We start from the raw sequence: 19,473 nt of genomic DNA, 5'->3' as shown, positions 1-19,473 counted from the left end.
AGGTTTTCACTATCACACAGTCCCATGATAAAAGCTATGTAATTATACAATTATCATCAAAAATCAAGTCTATTGGATAACCGTTCAACAGATATTCAACAGGTATTTTTTTTTTAGGATTTGCTTTTTTTTAATTATAAAAGGAAAAGAACACAACTCTTCAGAACTGTTAAAAGGAATATCTTGCACTCATGGAAAGACACCAGAATACAAAATTACAATTGTGTGACTCCAGGCCTTTCATATCTCCTCAAAGAGCAGAGATGGGAAGACAGTTGAAACCAACAAGCAATTCTGTAAAACAGAAAGACTCAGAAACCCTACAAATATGATTAAAATCTGAACTTGTTTTGCTTTAAAAATTTTTAATATATCAAAATGCTACTCCCACCAGAAAATAACCCCAATACCCCCTTGTCAGGAACAGAAAGCTTAAGTTGACCAGCCAACTCATGCTGCTGAACCCCTATGTGTACAAGTACATGTGTGTCTTCCAAACCACAGTCACCAGGCTCACGTGACTGCCACTGCTAGTAACCTGCATCTACCTGTTACCGGACCAATTCCCACTCCCTTTGGAAGGATGGGCAGGGCATAATGAAGCTCCCCAAGTGGTAGGGAGGGAATAATGGCTTCAAGTAGCCAACTTTTCAAGCAATGCCTCTTCTACCCCCACTCAAAAGGAGATCCTTATCTCTAACCAGGCTACTTGCAACAAATTTGTCTCCCGGTGATTAGAATGGTTTTCTCCTTTAGAAAAACACACATATCCACATACCCATATATATATATATATAATTTTTTTGTCTTTACATTTAAATACAAAAATACTACTCTGCTTTGTGTTATAAATGGAGGACCAAGCAATAGGAACTTTTTCTTCTTCTTAAGGTAGGGCTATCCATCAGTTAATACTCTTCATGTTAGGGCATTTAGCCTCAAGCAAGGGAAGCATGACAGCAAGAGATCAAGTGTATTTTCCTCCTAATCTCCCTAACCCTTCCTTCTCTAATAACTCCCACTTCAAAAGGAAAGTTGGTTACAATCCTTTTTAAAAAATGGAACTTCCCACCAAAAGTGGGGAAGGGTATATTCTCAGCTAACTACACAGTAAGTCAAGCCCCCCTCACCTTAGCTAACCTCACAGAAAAAGTCCTGCTCTCCTTTCACAAACACAGATGCTCTCTGTCCAGACTGGACTATGCCTACTGGACAAACACACCTGATTAAATGGAACCAGTGGTTATGTTCCCCCTCCCTCCCCTCCCCACTAATGCACTCTTCCTCAGTCTTCCAAAGTTTCTGTGATAGGATAAAAAGGGGGGTGGGGTGGGTGTGAAGAGATTAAGAACTTGACCCTCCTACCCTGGCCCAAAAAAGCAAGAGTTATTAACTGGGCATGAGAAAAAAAAGACCTTGATATTCTGCCCTTTGAGTTACAGTTCATAGGACAATTGGGAGACAGGAAAAGTGGGAGTGGGGTGAAGAACTGGGAGGGGTTTGATGGCTGGAGGTCTAAGTCCACTTACTTCTTGTACTGGAAGGGCTCGTCGCCGGTCTCGTTGAGCAGACACGTGCATATGAGGGCTTCTGTCACCCCAAAAGGGTCACAGTTGGCAGAGGGGCAGCCGTCTTCAAAGTAACCCTTCTTCTCCTGGCCAACTATCCGGGGAATGCAGATGCTGGCGCCACAGTTGGCTACACCAGCAGAGAAATTATTGATGTTGGAGGGTTCGTTGAATCCAGTTAGGCGCCGGGCGTTGTCGAGGCTGCCCTTGGGATCGTAGGCATGGATGTGGTCCTGGTGCCGCTTGCTTAGCTTCTCGATGGACTCCTCAGTGTACTTCAGACCATTCTCTTCTCGCATGGCCTTGGTGCTCAAGTTGGTATGGCAGCCTGCTCCGTTCCAGTTCCCAGGAATGGACTTAGGATCGAAGGTCGCTATCACACCAAAGTCTTCACATACACGATGCAAGATGAAACAGGCCACCCAGAGATGATCTCCCAAGTCAATGCCTTCACAGGGTCCTATCTGGAATTCCCACTGGGCAGGCATGGCCTCAACAGGTGTTTCCTTCTAGCTATTCCAATACACTAAAAACTATAACCTCCAGAATGAACTCTCGACTCTATTTGAAATCTCTCAGCCACTGAAACTTTATTTTGTTTCCTTTACCTTCCCCTTTTGGTCCAAGAAGGCTTTCTCAATCCCATGATGCCAAGTCCAGGTTCATCCCTGGGAGTCATGTCCCACATTGCCAAGGAGACTTACACCCCCAGGAGTCATGTTCCACGTATGGGGAAAGGCAGTGAGTTTACTTGAGGCCACATCTGAGCAACAGAAAAGGTTCTCTGGGGGTGACTCTTATGCATAATTATTAGTAGGCTTAGCTTCTCTGGGCTGCTTTTTAATAGGCTATACCAACTGCTATTTTTTGCCCTCACCCCCCACCCAACCATACATCTGCTGCCCAAGGACTCATTCTTTCAGAAGTCACACTTTACTCACCATGAGACCCCCCAACCAGGCATCGTGTTGCTGTGGCAAAGGCAGCTATCACCTGGCTGGGCCCATCCTAGGGAGGGTGCTTTGGTAAACTTCACCACATCCCCACTCTTCCTGTCCCGCTCCTTCCTGCCTACCAGAGAGAAGAAATGCCAGGATATCCAGGAGGAGGGGCCTGGAGGGCCAAGCAACAACTGCAAGGCCCCTTTTGCAACTCCCCCAGCTATGTCTATGGTGTTGCCCATCCCGGCCCAGATCCTGAAGGACTGGCTTGGAAAATCCACCATCTCAGGGGGTGGGGGATGGCGGCAGCATGCATCTGGCCCCATTTTGCCCTGCACTGGGGCCCCTCCAGACTCCCCTGAGATGTGGATGGCACTGATTATGGAAGCCTGGCCTCTGGGTGGGATCGACGGATCAATCCATCCCAGTGGGTGGTGGAGGGCTGTCCCCCTGTACTGCTCGGCTGGGCCATGCCCTTGGAATGAAGGCTGTCTGGCTAGAAGCCCTGGCTTAGCCATTTACCAGCAGTGTGGCCTTGGACAGGTTATTTGACCTCTCTGTGCTTCCGTTTCCCTACCCTGGGTTTCAAATCAATATATTACATATACAATGTTAAGGTGCACGTGGTCAGTGCTATATATGAACTGTTGGGTCCTACCAGGTACCGACACAGCAGGGCAGCTTCACTGGCACTGAGGTACAGCACACACAGGCCCAAGTTTGCCAGGCAGGGTGAGTTCAAATGGTAATAAAACCAGTTGACATTTATCGATTACTTAACTATGTGGCAGGTACTGTTGTAAGTGCTTTCTTGGGCTTAATTCACTTCTGTCGCAACTATGAGGTTGTTACTACAGTGCTCATCCCCCTTTTGCAGATGATGGAAATACAGAAAGTTTAAAGAATTGACCCAAAGTCACACTATAAAGTTACACTCTAATGCCCTTTAAGGTCAGAGGAAATGGGATCGAGGCTAGGGTTCAAAGAGGGCCTTATCTGTAACGTTTGATGAGGAGACCATATTCATGTATTACCTGTGTGATTAAACAGTCATTACAAATGAAAATAAAATTAACCTAACAAATTGGGACAATGGGTGAAATCTGACTATGGCCTGTGGATTAGATAAAAAACCTCATATCCATGTTATTTTGCTAATTTTGATTACGTAAGAGAATGACCTTGTTTGTAGGAAAAACCCATTGCAGTGTTGAGGGGGAAAAGGACCATTAGGTCTGCAAGTTACTGTCAAATCATTTGGAAAACAAACATGCAGAGAGAGAGGATGCCCAAATGATACAGCGAGGGGGGCAAAATGGTGTTAACAATTGGCCATAGGAAGTTTTTTTGTACTATCCTTGCCACTTTTTTGTACGTTCGAAATTATATCAAAATAAAAGTTACCAGCAGAATTGCTGTCAAGCAGAATGGATTTGGTGGACCAGCTCAGAGGCTTATCCTAAGAACTGGGTGGGGCCAAGGTGGCCTCAGAACAGGTGCTCCCTGGCGGTGTCTGGCTCTTCTCCCTCCCTCAGTACAGGCCTCACCTTCCCTCCCAGACAGCCTCACTGTGCTTCTTCCCTTTTCCCACTGTCTGGCTACCTCCAACCTCTAAAGCCAGGAGTTCTTCCCAACTTCCCCCTGCAGCCTTTTGTACCAGGGAGGGCTCCTTCTCGCCACTTGGGGCCCCTCAAATAATACAGGCCATTCCTGGAGGCTCTCAGGGTGACCCCATCCTTGGCCCAGGCTGGCAGAGGAGAAGGATTTGGGGCTCGTGCCCTTCAAGAGAAGCCACCAGCTGAGGGCCTGAAACCCTTTTTCCCAAACTGAAGTGGACCTTTCTCCCTCACTCCACCACTGAGGAGCAGGGAGGCAGGGCTCTTTGGCTGCAGCTGGGTTCCCAGAAAGAGGAAAAGGCACACTCTGTAAACAGTGGGGCCCACCATAAAGGTACCCCAATGAACAAAAGCTTCTGAGTTGTGTCCCTCTCCGGGTCCTTACCTCAAGCTTCTTGGGGGGATGCTGGGGTACTTTAAGCTGCCTTTCTGAGACCCTGCCCAAGGCCCCTTGCTGGTGGGCCTGACTCCGGTCTGGACTCCATCTGCCTGGACTCTCTGGGCTCCTGGAAAATTCCTCAACCAGGCAAAAATAATTTCCTAAGATCCCGACAGGCTGTGGCATTGGCCTTGGGGGCCTGTGTAGGGCTGCCATGCCTCCTCTTAGAATTGAGCCCATATTTCTCCAACTAGGCAGCAAGCCACTTGCATAGGCCCAGGAATCAGTGCTGGTCCAGGCAGAACCAAACTGGCCCAATGGAGGCAGTGCAGCAGAGCAGGTAACCACGTGGACCCAGAGGCAGGCTGTCTGGCTAGGAGCCCTGGCTCAGCCATTTACCAGCTGTGTAGACTTGGACAGGTTATTTGACCTCTCTATGCTTCAGTTTCCCTGCTCTGGGTTTCAAATCAATACATTACATATACAATGTTAAGGTGCACATGGTCAGTGCTATGTATGAAGTTAGGTCCTGCCAGGTACCGACACAACAGGGCAGCTTCACTGGCACTGAGGTACAGCACACACGAAACCGGCAAGCCAAAGCCTTGACCCTGTCTGAGCTGCTGAATTGGTCCAAGTTCTGACTTCCAAAGACCAGTTAGAGTCCAGTGCCCAAGTCTTCACAGGTGTTGGAGTGGGAGGTCCCTTCCACACATAGGGCCCAGCCAGGTGAGCTGTCCACTTGGAGCTTGGGGTGCTTGAGGGATGGGCCCAGGAGCTTGGCCTCGCCTCTGGAGGTCAAGACTTAAAAAGGGGCTTGAGGAGACACCAAATTGAAAACAGGCTTTCCTCTGTGGTACCCACAAGTTCCTCACTCACAGAATACCAGATTAGTTGCTGACTCAGCCAAAATGGCTGGAGGTGAGTGGAGAGAGACAGGCAACAACAATGATGACAATAACACTATTACTCACAAATGCTTGCATAGCACTTGCTGTGAGCCAGGTGTTGTCTGAAGCACTTTTACATATATATGTCCTCATAACACCTGTTTAAAAAATTGAGGTGAAATTTGTATAACATTAAAACGAACCATTTTCAAGTAAATTCAGTGGCATTTAGTACATTTCACAATGTTGTGCAATCACTGCTTCTATCTAGTTCCAAAACATTTCCATCACCCCAAAAGGAAACTCAGTTCCCATTAAAGCAGTCACTCCCCATTCTCCTCTCCCCCCAGTCCCTGGCAACCTCCAATCTACTTTCTGTCTCTACAGATTTACCTAATCTGGGTGTTTCATATACACGGAATCATACGGATATGTGAGCTTTTGTGTTTAGCTTCTTTCACTTAGCATGTTTTTGAGCTATGTATCAGTACATCATTCCTTTTGATGGCTGAATAATACTCCGACATTTAGATATACCCCATTTTTTAATCCATTTGTCCGTTGATGGACCTTTGGGTTGTTTCCACATTTCGGCTATTGTGAATAGTACCACTGAGAATATTCGTGCACAAATTTTTCTTTGAACAACTGTTTTCAATTCTTTTAGGTATATACTGAGGAGTGGAATTGCTGGGTCATAGGATAATTTTATGTTTAACTTATTGAGGAATCACCAAACTTTTTCACAGCAGCTGCACCATTTTACGTTCCCACCAGCAATGAATAAGGATTCCAATTCTTCATATCCTTTCCAACACTTGCACTTTTCCTTTATTATTATTATTATAGCCATCCTAGTGTTTGTGAAGTGATATCTCACTGTGGTTTTTGATTTGCCTTTTCCTAATGATTAACGAAGTTGAGTTTCTTTTCATGGGCTTGTTGGCCATTTGTTTATCTTTGGAGAAATGTCTATTCAAGTCCTTTGCCCCTTTTAAATTGGGTTGTTTGTCTTTTTTTGTGGAGTTGTAAGAGTTCTTATATATTCTGAATAGGAGACCCTAATCAGAGATATAATTTGCAAATCACAACTCTTTGAGAAATGTTTTATTTTTATTCCTATTTTAAAGATGAGGAAACAGACTCAAAGAAGTTAAGTAGCTTGCCCAAAGTCAAACAGCTGATGAGTGACAGAGCTAGGATTTCAAACCAGGCAGTCTGGCTCCAAAGTGCACACTCTTTACCACCCCACTCTACTAGCTCTGGGAATGTAGTTTATCTTGTGTATGCACTACCTTCTCTGAAAGGCCATTGTGTGAATATAGGAGCTGCAGAGGATACCTGAAGCCGACCTCAGGCTGGAGGTGGTGGTGTTCAATATGCAAATCACAAGTCAAGGTTCCTGAATGGAGATGGGGCAGGGGCTGGGGTGGAAACTAAGGCAGGACCCTTTTCTGGAACAAGGGAGCTCCTCAGGCATTCAGGGGCCAGGACAGAAGATGAAGTACAGGAGCTCTAGAAATCAGGAACTAGATGTGGTTACCAAGGAAACCAACAGTGTGGTAAAGCTGAAAGCCAGGCCTGTCTGGGTTTAAAAAAGAAAAAGAAAAGGGCAAATGCTATTTTCAAATTTCAAGGACTTTTTTGGAGGATGGTTTCCTCCATGGAACTCACATGAGAAGTGCTTGTACATGAAGAGGCACAGGATAATGGTATGGTTGAGGAGGATGGAATGGTAAGGAAAGAGAGTCTGGAAGAGGAGAGATAGTTTGGGGGCAGGTAGCTGCACAGAGACCAGTTTGAGGGGCGGGAGTGTGTCAGCAGATGTGCGGGGAATGGGGGGAGTAGGGGTAGCAGGGATTTAGAGCTGGAATTCACAAGACTGATCAGCCACCCCCAGCCCAGTCTGCTGCTACTGGGTCCCCATCCAGCTTTGCCACTGAGGATGGCATCCACTGTAGGCCTTAGGCTTGCCTTCTGGACATCATGCCAGCTCTGAGAACTCCAGCATAAAAGGAGTCTGTTTAACCTCACTGAACTCCAGCTTAATTTGGCAAGGAATCTTTCATTTCTCATGTATCACCCACTTCTGTTTGTGGTAGCTTGAATTATGGGCCCCAATTTAGGCATGTTCTTAATTCATGTCCTTGTGGGTATGAACCCTTTGTAAATAGAACCTCTTGACAATGTTATTTTTAGTTAAGGTGTGGCCCAACTCGAGCAGGGTGGGCCTTAATCCAGATTACTGGAGACCTCATAAAGTGGAGAAATCAGAAGACGATGTCAGAGAAGGCCACAGGGAGACACCAAAAATCAGCATGAACCCAGAAGAGAGAAAGGAGTGGACACTGTCATGTGACACAAGGTAGGGATTCAAGTCCGGGAAACCCAAGGATTGCAGCAAGTCAGCACTGAATGCTACCGATCCTAAGCTGGCAAACTATTACTGTTTATCACTATGTTAAAACACAAGTGTTCTGTAGGCCACACTTTGGCAAACAGCAGCCTAGAGAATGAAGGCTGTTCTCCCAGCCTAGCGTGCAAGGCTTTTTAGCCCCAACCTGCCTGTCCGGCCTCATTCTCCACTCTGCTTTGTGCATCTTATGTTCTGGTCAAACTGGGCCATTTGCTGTTGCAAACATGTCCCAAGCTTCCACTTGGCTGGTTACCTTGTCCAAGTCCTACCCTTCATCCAGGAGTCAGAGGGGCAGCTCAGAGCCATGGAGGTGTAAAAAGTTCCTTTAGCTGGATGTCATTGGCCCCACCTGAAGTCCCCAGGTGATAGGGCAGGACAGAGAGGAGAAATGAGAAGATCTGGGGGAGGGAGCAGGAAGTTTCAGTACCCTATGCCCACCTTCCAAACACAGAAATAGATTGAAGCAATTCTGTAGGGCAAGTGTCTCACTAAAAATGTTCTTTGCTATCTGATCTGCCTCAAGTCTTCTCACCCTCAGAATCACTGATTCCACTGGGAATCACTGAAGGAGTATAGACAGTCCAAAGCAGGCTCTGGACTATCTTAATGTGAGTCAAACTGACTAAAAGAACTGTGTAGCTTGGTAGTAGTAAATGAGCTTCATCTGGTGTCAGAGAGCCCTGTGTTTCAATCCTTGATTGGCCACTTAATAGCTGTGTGATTTGGGCCAATTACTTCTCTTCTTTGAGACTGTTTCTTCATCAGCAAAGCAGAGATAATACCTACCTTATATGACAAGGATTACACGTTTTTTTGAGATGATTACATGAAATTAACTCAGGTAAATCACCTAGTGATATGCCTGGCCTTCTCTGACCATCCACTCTAAAGTAGCCACCCCTTCCCTGACCCAAATTCCTCTCTATCACTTTAGCTGGTTTTCTATTCTTCATAGCATTCATTGTCAATTGCTCTTTCTTTGCTTATTTGTTTGTTGAGTGATTCCTCCACTAGAATATATTTTTCACATGAGATAAGGTTTTTGCTTTCTTTTAATCACTATATCCCCAGTGCCTTGAATAGTGCCTGACACAGTAAGTGCTCATACATATCTATTGCATGAGCTTAATGAAGGAATGAATAGTAGGCTCTGAAGTGGCAGATCCATGACGGATGTAAGAGTGTGGGTGTCAAGTCTCTTCCATGCAGAAAGGTCTTGGTCTTGCATGCATACAACCTGCCATGCTAAGGAGTCTGGTTATATTTTGTGAGTCTGGTAGTTTGTGACCTAGTGCAAGGGGTCCCTTGGTGTGTTCTGGGGAACACTTATCCAGGGCCTGTGTTTGGGAAACAGTGTGTGATGGTTTGGAAGCTTCATGGACCCCAGAAAAGTATGTTCTTGAGTTAATCCATTCCTGTGGGTATAGACCTATTGTGGGTGGGACCTTTTGGTTAGGTTATTTCAGTTGAGGCATGCCCAGGTGGGTCTTAATCCTCTTACTGGAGTCCTTTATAAAAGAGATGAAATACAGAGAAAGGACACAGAAGCTAAGAGAGCAACACCGAGAGAAGCTGAGAGAGGACACACAGAAACAGAGAGGAAGCCACTGAAGCCAGAAGCTGGAAGCAGTGAAACCCGGGAGGGAAGGGAGAGACTAGGAGACGTTGTTATGCACCCGGCCATGCGACAGAGGAGCTGAGGATTGCCGGTAGCTGGTCTTCAGGGAGGAGGTATCATCCTGCTGATGTCTTGATTTGGACATTTTTCACAGCCTCAGAACTGTAAACTTGTAAGTTAACAAATCCCCATTGTAAAAGCCAACCCAGTTTAATATATTGCATTTCATCAGCTTTAGCAAATTAAAACAAATGCCTGCTAGCATAGGAAAGGCTTTGAAAACTTCTCCCCTAAAGACTTACCAAACTCATGTGGTCACTTGTATTCTTTTCCCTAGGGCCACAGTAACCAAGTACCATCAACTGAGTGGCTTACAAACAACAGAACTTTATTCTCTGATGGTTTGAGGGGTTAGAAGTCCCAAATCAAGGTGTCTGGAGGCTCTGGGGGAGAAGCCGTTCTGCACCTCTTCCAGTTTCTGGCAGTTGCCAGCCTTCCTTGGCTTGTGGCTGCATCATTCCAATCTCTACCCCTGTGGCCACCATGGCCTCTTCCTCTGTCTCTCTCTTATAAGGACACTTGTGATGGCACTTAGGGCCTACCTGCATAATCCAGGATAACCTCCTCACCTCAGGATCCTTAACTTAATTCCGTATGCAGAGTCCCTTTTTCGACATGAGACAATGTTCACAGATTCCAGCAATGAAGACAGGGACAAATCTTTGGGAGCCATTATCAGACTACCACAGTCACTCACTCCCCTATTTTTTTTTTTAAAGCAGAGTGTGGACGGGCTCCATTTTTTAAACCACAGTTCAATAAAATAAGTTAATATCCTAAACCAGAACCACTTAGATATTCCAAAATATTCTCCTAAACAAATTTGGGTCATAAAGCAAATAAAAAATATGAGACCATTGGTTAAAATAATAATAATAATAAATAATGGCAAGTCTTGATGGAGTTAAAACAGAAATGTTATAATTCTAAAAGAAATAAGTGAACTAAGCATTGCATAAAAGAAATTAGAGAAAGAAATGATCCAAATTTGTCACTCCCCTATTTTTGACAACTCCCCTGCTGCCCCTATGGAACGTATTTTGAGAAATGATGACTTGAGGAGAAGGGGCTTTTGGAAAGAATGAGGGCGGAGATGGGAGCAGGGTCAAGGAAGAAACTTCTTGAAAATGTAAGAGAATATTCCAATTGGCAGGCCTGCCTCAGGATGAGAAGGCTACTGCTGGAGGCTGACCAAGCTCCCCTGCTGATTCTTTTCTTGTATCGAGGACTGGGGCACACTGCCTACAGAGACATGGAGAGGTAATTGCGCCTGATGGAGAATAATGACTTTGCTGTGCTTCTCATTTAATCAGGCTGGCACGGGTGTCTGGGTATGGATGGTTTTTTAAGGGCTCTCCAGGTAATTGTCATGTGCAGCAAGACTGGAAAAACCACTAGACAATAGTGTCAAGGCAGTGAGAATTTTAAAACACAGCTGTTAATGAATATTATCTTGAAGAGTAGTTACAAGGTTCATAACTTTGACATCAATAATTAACCCTCTTGACCTACTCAGGGAGATGATAATGACTCTTGAAAGTGCCAGGAACGCTGCCTGCTGGGGAGAAGATGCTAAGCAAATGGGATTGCAGCTAAAAGCCCCAAGAGAAGGCATTGCAGAAGCTACTTATGTTTAACAGACCCAGTCTCCAGATGGAGACTACAGGGCTGGGGAGGGGAGGGGGTTGGTGAGGACGTGGGGAATCATCAGAGAGCTACCGAGAGTTGCTTGGAAGAAAGAGGCGTTAAAAAAAGGGGGGTCGGGGGAGTCCTGGGTGGGCCTGGCCTCAGTGGTTGTCAGTTGACTCTGCTACCTTCTACCCCAGAAGGCCTGGGACACCCCTTGCCATGTCTGCCTCAGGCCCGAGGTGGAAGGGGTCTTCAGCAGCTCTCTGATGGCTCTCTGAAAGAGAAGTTGTCCTTTGGGACAGGCCAAAGTTTTCTGATGCCAAAGTATTAAATGTACAGGTGAGGTTTGAGGTAATTCTTTGAGGTCTCATGAAGGACTGACTAAACCTTTTTGAGGTCAGGGCCTCCAAAAGGGAATACTCCTTCCTCTCTCTACTGGGTCTCATCCGGGGCTTTCTCACTAAGCTTCCCAGCTACCTGAGGAGGTAAACCAGGCAGGGATTATTACTTTGCAGGAGAAGAAAGTGAGGCTTAGAAAGGATCACACAGCAAATAAGTGGCAGGGCCAGGATTCAAATGCAGGCTCAACACAAATCCTACTCCTTCGCTGGGCTCAGTGGCCTCCACAGACACAGCTGCCCTACGCTCCACCCTTCCACCTGGAACAGCCCCAGCTACCCTGTGAGCTGGCCCCTCACAGTCCCAGGGAGTTTGGAATGGGCCCACTTAGTCCCCAGGAAAGACCCTCATGGAGAAATTCTTCTCTTCACCTCTGGGGCCAGACACGTGGACTCCTATGCTTGGGTGTCATTTGTGCCTGTTTTTCACCACAGAAAGAGCAAAATGGAAGATGTTGTTGGGGTCTCCCTCTACTCCTACTTTGTGTCCTGCCTCCTAGGGCCTCCTGACATCTTGGTCTCTGCTCAGGCGGGTTTATTCTAGAACAAATGCAGCCCCCAGGAGGAGGTGGAGGGAGCAAGAGGCTGGAAAGTTCTGCCCTGGAATTTCCTGTCCAGGCAAGGAATGAGAACAGGTTTCTTACAAGCTGTATGGCCCTCACTTCCTCCATCCTTCCCTCCTGCTATCAGACACGCAGAAAGCAAGTATACCACTTGCTTTCACAAGCATGCCACTTTTGAAAACTCCTTTGCATTTAAGTATGTGGAAAAACCCCTGAAGGTAACCCTACCTTCCCTGCCTGCCTCTAAGGAATGCCAGTCCCTCCAACAAGCATACAAATTAGAGAAATTGAAATTCTCTAAGGACTGACATTAAACCTTCAAGTGGCATTTCAGCCATAAATCGAAATCCTATTTGTGTTTCAGTTGTGCTATAACCCAGGCAAGACAGTCCAAAGAGCTAAACTTTTGAGAAGGAAAGCAGGCAAAGCAGGAGTTAGCCTATGCTTCTGAGGATTTTTATGGGAAATACTGTTGCCTTTCCTTGGAAAACAAAAGCAAAAGTCATACTGACATGAGGAGAATTCAGTGAAAATGTACCAGGAGTTAGAGCTAAGGCTGTACTGGTCAGTCCAGGCTGAGGAATGTGGGAAGGAATGGAAACAGCAAAGCCCCCAGACTGTGAGTCCAAGTTCACAGTGAGTTCCTGGAAGTAGCAAGATGTCAACTTGAAGGTGGTCCTGTGGAGAAGCAGAGGCTAAGGTTCAGGGAGATGGTGGTTTTGGCAGACACTGTTGGCTCTCAACCCAAGAGCCATTCCCGTCTCCCTTCTCCCCCACTGCAAGAGCCTTTCTCCCACAACAGAGATTGGAAATGCCAGATACTCACTTTCCCAGGAGTTAGCCTGTGCTTCTGAGGATTTTTATAGGGAGTACTGAGTCTTTCCTTGGAAAAGAAAAGCAAACATCATACTGACATGAGGAGATGACAGTGAAAATGTACCAGGAGTTAGAGATAAAGCTGTACGGGTCAGTCTCCATCAGACAGAGCAGTTGTGCCAATAGCAGTGACACCTTCCCTGCTTCCCCTCTGGGTTATGAGGAGGAAACGAGGCAGTGAGAGGGAAGCTCCACATACGGGGCCTTGGGGCCAATGAAGCAGTACAGAGCAGGTCTGCTTCTGAAAGAGTGGGCAGACCCCCAGTTTGGGGGGATGCTAGGATGCACAATTTCCTGCATCTCATGATGCTTTGAGACTCACCTCGACCCCCTGGGATTTCCGTCATGAGCACAAAACAAGCAACTGAAAACAGAGGCCCAAAAGCAACCAAGTCCCAACCCTAGAGAAGTCATTAATATCATGTCCTCCATCAGTCACATTCATTTCAAGTGGAGCCCTGGGATGGAAGAAAAAGGGGTGATGATTGTTATAATTTTGGCTTTTTTCTTCTTTGTTTCCAATACTCAGATAACTAGGGAATGGTGTACTTAATTTGGGTGTGAAACACGTGAGAGCCAAGGCAGAATTCTATAGGCTGTGTGGTTAACACCACAAGCTAGGCCCAAACCATTTCTGGAAAAACCTGCCTTGGAGTTCTTTCCCTAAGGTCTTCATCCATTTCACCTCCTAAATCCCAGCTTCCTCACTTATCCAATGCGGAAAAGCCCACTCTTTTTCTCAACTTCAATCTACAAGCCTGGGAGTAGATTTTCCTGTCCCCCTGGTGCTGTTAGGCTTGGGTACTTGGCATCTACCCCCATGCCCTTCTGTTCCAGTTTGCTAATGCTTCCTGCTATGCAAAATACCAGAAATGGATTGGCTTTTATAAAGGGGGTTTATTTGGTTACACAGTCACAGTCTTAAGGCCATAAAGTGTCCAAGCTATGGCATCAACAAGTATACTTCAAAGGAAGGCCAATGGTGTCTGGAAAACCTCTGCTAACTGGGAAGGCACGTTATGCCAGGTTGTGTTCCAGCTTTTCTCTCAGCTCCTGTGCATTCTTCAAAAGTGTCCCTCTTGGCTGGCTGGCTGGCTACTCCTTCCATCTGTGAACACTTTTATATGGCTTCAGTGATTTAATTCAGACCCACCCTGAATGGGTGAGGTAACACCTCCATGGAAATTATCCAATCAATAGGTTCAAACCTAATCAACACTAATATGTCTGCCCACCCAAGACTGCATCAAAGAACATGGAGTTTTGGGGTACATAATACATCCAAACCGGCACACTTTCTCTGTCCCTTTTGTATAGCAGACTCTTGCAACTAGGGCACTGGATATGATTCAGGCTCTGCCAATGAGATGCTCTTGCACAAAATCTGGACGTTGCAAGGGGAACAGAGTTCCTTTTCCTGTGGCAGTGCCAGCTGACAAGCAAGCTGTGACAGGCAGTATTCCCAGCCACCAAGACTCCTCATTCCACTATCTGGCCATCAGCTTCAAGGCTATGAAGCAGCTTGTGGCAGCAGCAGAAGCGGTGGCGCTTTCCTGAGCTCTGGTTGGCAGCCGTGGTGGCGTGACCTCACAACAAAAAGCCCAGGAGCAGTTCCATGACTTCTGCTTCCCTTGCTCTTCCAAAAAGCTTTAAGTACCAACTTCTTTGTAGAAAATGTCTTTCTTCTGGAAATATCAAGACTGGTTTCTGTTCCCTGCACTGAACCCTGACTGATATACCCTCCCTTCCTACTTCTACCATCATTGCTGCTTCCTCACTTGATGCCCCTTACCCTGGGGGCTTGTGGGTGTTGACCACAAGATGTGGACCTGTTTGTAAACCTAGCAGCTGTCAACACACCTCTAGTCAGACTTGGCTTTTAGATGAATTGGAGGGCAGGGGGAAGATACGGGTTTATAAGAGCCCATGTGACAAGAGCCAGAGTTGGGCCACCTGGTCTAACCCCATCCTCCACCTCCCTAAGGCAGGGGAGTGAACATGACACCGGTCATGTTTAACACTACCTTTGAGCCCCGAAATGGGGAGCTTTGAGGAAACAGTTACCCTAGAAACAATGACAGGAAATTGAAAAGTATCATTGTCCAGCTATATAAGTATTCTGTTTTGCTGTAACAAATTAACACAAACTAAGTGGCTTAAAACCACACACATTTATTTTCAGAATTCCAAAATGGGTCTCACCAGGCTAAAATCAAGGTGTCACCAGGGCTGCATTCCTTTTGGAGGCTCTAGGGGAGAAGCCATTTCCTGGCCCCTTCCTTGGCTCATGGCCCCCTTCCTTCATCTTCAAAGCCAGCTGTATTAGGCCGAGTCCTTCTCAGGCTGCCATCCCTCTGGTTCTTTTGCTATGCTTCCCTCTTCCCCTCTTCCACTTAGAAGGACTCTTGTGATGAATTTGGGTCCATCCAGACAATCCACAGTAGTCCACCCATCTCAAGGTCAGCTGATGAGCAACCTTAATTCCCCTGTCATGTCACCGAATATATTCACAGGTTCTGGGGATTAGGATATGCACATCTTGGTGGGAGGTAGGTGGGGGGTGTGGACGTTATAATGCTTACCACACAGGTCTAGGGAGAATAGGGTCTCACTCCTAGGGAGAAAAAGATCTCTATTCTAGGAAGAAAACTGTCAGTGTCATCTGGAAAATTCCCCATGTGGACATGATGTGGGGCTACAACCCCAGTTAAGTGTTTTAAAGTTAGGTTAGACATTGGCATTTTCAAATTAAGCTTTTTTTTAAAAGTAAGCTCTGTTATTGCTTTACTCTGATATTATATTAGTTTTAATAAACTCACTCATGACTTTAGGTGTCATAGACTGAAGGCTGTAATTTTCCTCCTTGCATTTCCCCCTTTTTCCCTACCCCCTACAAAAATGAAGCTGGCTCTGTGCTTCATTGCCTCAGGGGAGGGAGATAGCCTGGGTAGAGGGAGGAGAGAGAAAACCTCTAAGGAGGTAGAAACTCCCAAGAGAGGAGTGGACTCCTTGTTCATCCAAGGAGATATAGTGGGAACACCAGGGCTCCCAGCCACTTAGCAGACTCCCTCAGCTTCCCCCAGAAGCAGCAAACGAATAGGGAGACAATGACTGGCTATGTGGCAACTTACACAAAACCAACAATTGGTGACCAGAAGTGGCTCCCTCAGATGTCTGGTACTGTGGAAGACCCCAAGACTAGGTCTTGACCTTGGGGCAGGGGGTGGAGGTGGGTGGGCAGAAACTCCAAGAATGACTCAGGGGTTCTTCTCAGTTTCCTGACACTATGCTGAGATGGGGTACAGCATCAAAATTAAGTTGGTTCAGGAAAAAAAAAAAAAACAATCAGGAGAGAGTGTGTTCCAGTTTGCTAAAGCTGCCATTATGCAAAATACCAGAAATGGATTGGCTTTTATAAAGGTGATTTATTAGGTTACAAATAAGGCCATGAAAATGTCCAAACTAAGGCATCAACAAGAGGATACCTTCACTGAGGAAAGGCTGATGGCATCCAGAACATCTCTGTCAACTGGGAAGGCACGTGGCTGGTGTCTGCTGGTCCTTTGCTCCTGGGTTCTGGTTTCAAAATGGCTTTCTCCAAAATGTCTCTGGGCTTCTGTCTCTCTTAGCTTCTATCTCTCAGCTCCTGTGCATTCTTGCTTGTTCTCCCAGGGCATTTCTTTCTAATTGTCTGGGGGTTCTCTCTTAGCTTCTCTGGGACAAACTCTGGGCTTCATCTCTTAGCTTAGCATCTCCAAACATCTTTCTGTCTGCATCTCTAAGCGTCTGGGTCTGTGCTGGCTCTTAGCTTCTCCCAAGGGCAAACTCTGGATTGCATATTTTGGCTTCTCTCCAAAATGTCTCTCTTAGCTTCTCTGAGCTCCTTCTCTTCATGAGCTCCCTTAAAGGACTCCAGTGATCCAATTAAGACCCAGCTAGAATGGGCAGGGTCACACCTCCATAGAAATGATCTAATCAAAAGTTCTCACCTACAGTTGAGTGGGTCACATCTCCATGGAAACAACCTAATCAAAAGGTCCCACCTTAATCAAAAGACTAATAAGTCTGTCCCCACAAGATTGCATTAAAGAACATGGCTTTTGCGGGAGATCTGATAGATTCAAACCAGCACAGACAGTATTTCTTGCACACATAGATTTATGATCCGGGACTAATAACAAGAAAGAAACACACCTTTCAATGTACTGAGGCGCTTGGGCATAGCCGGGGAGAAGGCAGAAGGGAGCTATGCATGTTACATGGGAAATCTAATGCCTAAAATGAAGTTTTTGATTTTCTTTATCCATAGTCAGGAAATTTGATCTCCTTTGCTGAGCAATTTATACTCAATAGCATTACAGGAAGACTGAGAGAGAATGAAAAATAGTTGGGTAGTCATCAGGGGTGTCCCTTTAAAGAACATACCCTACATAAATTGGTATAGCCTTTTTGGAGAGCAGTTGGGCTATGATTCAGCAGCCCCACCAGCCAAATGCTCAAAAAATATAAATACAAGGGCATTCTCAAATAGATCCCATCCTCTCTGACCTTCCTCCCACGGTTTGAGCTGGCACAGCTCACCTGGACTGTTGCCTGACAGACCCCTATCTGATTTTCCTGTGCTCAGTCTTGCCGCTCAATGGAAAGATTACTCAGAATGCAAATCTAATCATGTGTCTTCTCTATTCCTCTGTTCTCTGTACCCAGGCCAATCCCCTGTGTTTGATACACAAGGGCCCATGATCTGGCTCCTTGGCAAAGGCCCCACTTTCTAATCAGGCTGAAAAGGGTGTTCACCACCTGGATCAACAGGTTCCTCTCTGTGCCTCTGTGCATGCTGTTCCCATCCGCTCTGCCCTAACTTAGCTGCTTCCTCACCCATCAGGAATTGCTTCCTTTCATAAGATGGTCTTGAACCCCCAATGCAGTAGTAGTGGCTTCTCCTTTGGGCTCCCCCAGCATAGCATGCACCAGGCTAGAATAAAAATTAGCATATTGGATTGTAATTTTTAAAACAATTCTTTCTCCTCCACTAATGTGTTCCTTGAGGGTACTGGCTAGGCCTATTATTAGGCGTATTATTATATCTATTATTTCCACCACTTTGTAAAATTCTCCATTGTTCTCTCCAAATATATGAAACAGTTTCCTGGGGCTCCTCATTTGCCCAGGCTGCCTCCTTCTGATTTCAGTCATGTCAGGCTGAAGGTACTAGAGTTAGAGATTACTTCAATAGCAGAGGGGTGATGGGGGCAGTAAATCCTACTTTCATTTACATGATTCAACAAAAGAACATGATATCTGGTTCGCACGCCTCCATCTGTCACTTCCTATGTGAGCATGGGCAAATCAGTCTTTGAAAAATCAGTCTTTGAGCCTTTGTCTCTTCCTTGGTAAAATGAGCATGCTAATAGCTACCCTCAGAGACTGTTGTGAAGATGCTGAGAGACATAGTGAAAGTGTTCTGCAACTTGTCATATGCTACACACTAATAAATTCCAAAGAGCTACTTTACTTAAAAGTGGCCCAGAAAAACATGAGCCTGGCCCTGGCATCCTGGGATTGACAATGCCTTCTTGACCAAAAGGGGGAAAGAAATGTAACAAAATAAGGTTTCAATGACTAAGAGACTTCAAATAGAGGTGAGAGGTCATCCTGAAGGCTTCTCTTATGCAAGTTTCAGCCAGATATTGCAAATTGCAACAGTATGCCAAGCCCCAACCAACAGCATTCCTGAAAACCCTAAAGAAAACCCAGGATTCTAAGACTCTATAAAAGTGTCACTCACTAAGTTTATTTTTCAGAAACTTAAAACCTCCAGATTATCCCTATGCTGGATAAGCCCTGAAATTTAGAGGTTATAGTCTCTCCCAGATCATCAACCAGTTGTGTCCCCCTTCCCCATAATGTCAATACCCCTTTCCAAATGAAGAAGTTAGAATGGTCATTGCCCAAATATCCCTTAAGACTGAGAGAATGATCAAATGAAAGGGAGGAGTTGTGGCAGAGAACTTAGGATTTAACAAATGATTATGAATCATCACATAGATATTTCTTTTTAGTTTCTAATGTATTCAAATAGCCAGAAGGAAATACCTGAAATTGTGGAACTGTAACCCATATGTTCTAGTTTGTTAATGCTGCTGCCGGAATGCAAAACACCAGAGGTGGATTGGCTTTTATAAAGAGGTTTATTTGGTTACACAGTTACTGTCTTAAGGCCACAAAGTGTCCAAGGTAATGCATCAACAATTGGGTACCTTCACTGGAGGATGGCCAATGGCATCCAGAAAACCTCTGTTAGCTGGGAAGGCACATGTCTGGCATCTGCTCCAGAGTTCTGGGTTCAAAATGGCTTTCTCCCAGGAGGTTCCTCTCTAGGCTACAGCTCATCTCCAAAATGTCACTCTCAGTTGCTCTTGGGGTGTTTGTCCTCTCTTAGCTTCTCTGGAGCAAAAGTCTGCTTTCAACTGCTGTCTTCAAACTGTCTCTCATCTGCATGTCCTCTCTCAGCTCCTG

General features: G+C 45.8%; 1 protein-coding gene across 1 annotated transcript; it reads right to left on the bottom strand.

Annotated features, from left to right (window-relative positions):
* Positions 1-1,429: 1,429 nt before the first annotated feature.
* LOC119524028 (glutamine synthetase-like) lies at positions 1,430-2,056 on the bottom strand. The gene has a single exon (XM_037822709.1). It carries the CDS (start codon positions 2,054-2,056, stop codon positions 1,526-1,528), a length of 531 nt encoding a protein of 176 aa, XP_037678637.1. The 3' UTR covers positions 1,430-1,525.
* Positions 2,057-19,473: the final 17,417 nt, after the last annotated feature.

The sequence above is a fragment of the Choloepus didactylus genome, chromosome Y, assembly GCF_015220235.1.
Source record: "Choloepus didactylus isolate mChoDid1 chromosome Y, mChoDid1.pri, whole genome shotgun sequence".
Classification (NCBI taxonomy): Eukaryota; Metazoa; Chordata; class Mammalia; order Pilosa; family Megalonychidae; genus Choloepus; species Choloepus didactylus.
The sequence above is the reverse complement of the archived record's forward strand: the minus strand, read 5'-3'. Positions and strand labels throughout refer to the sequence as shown.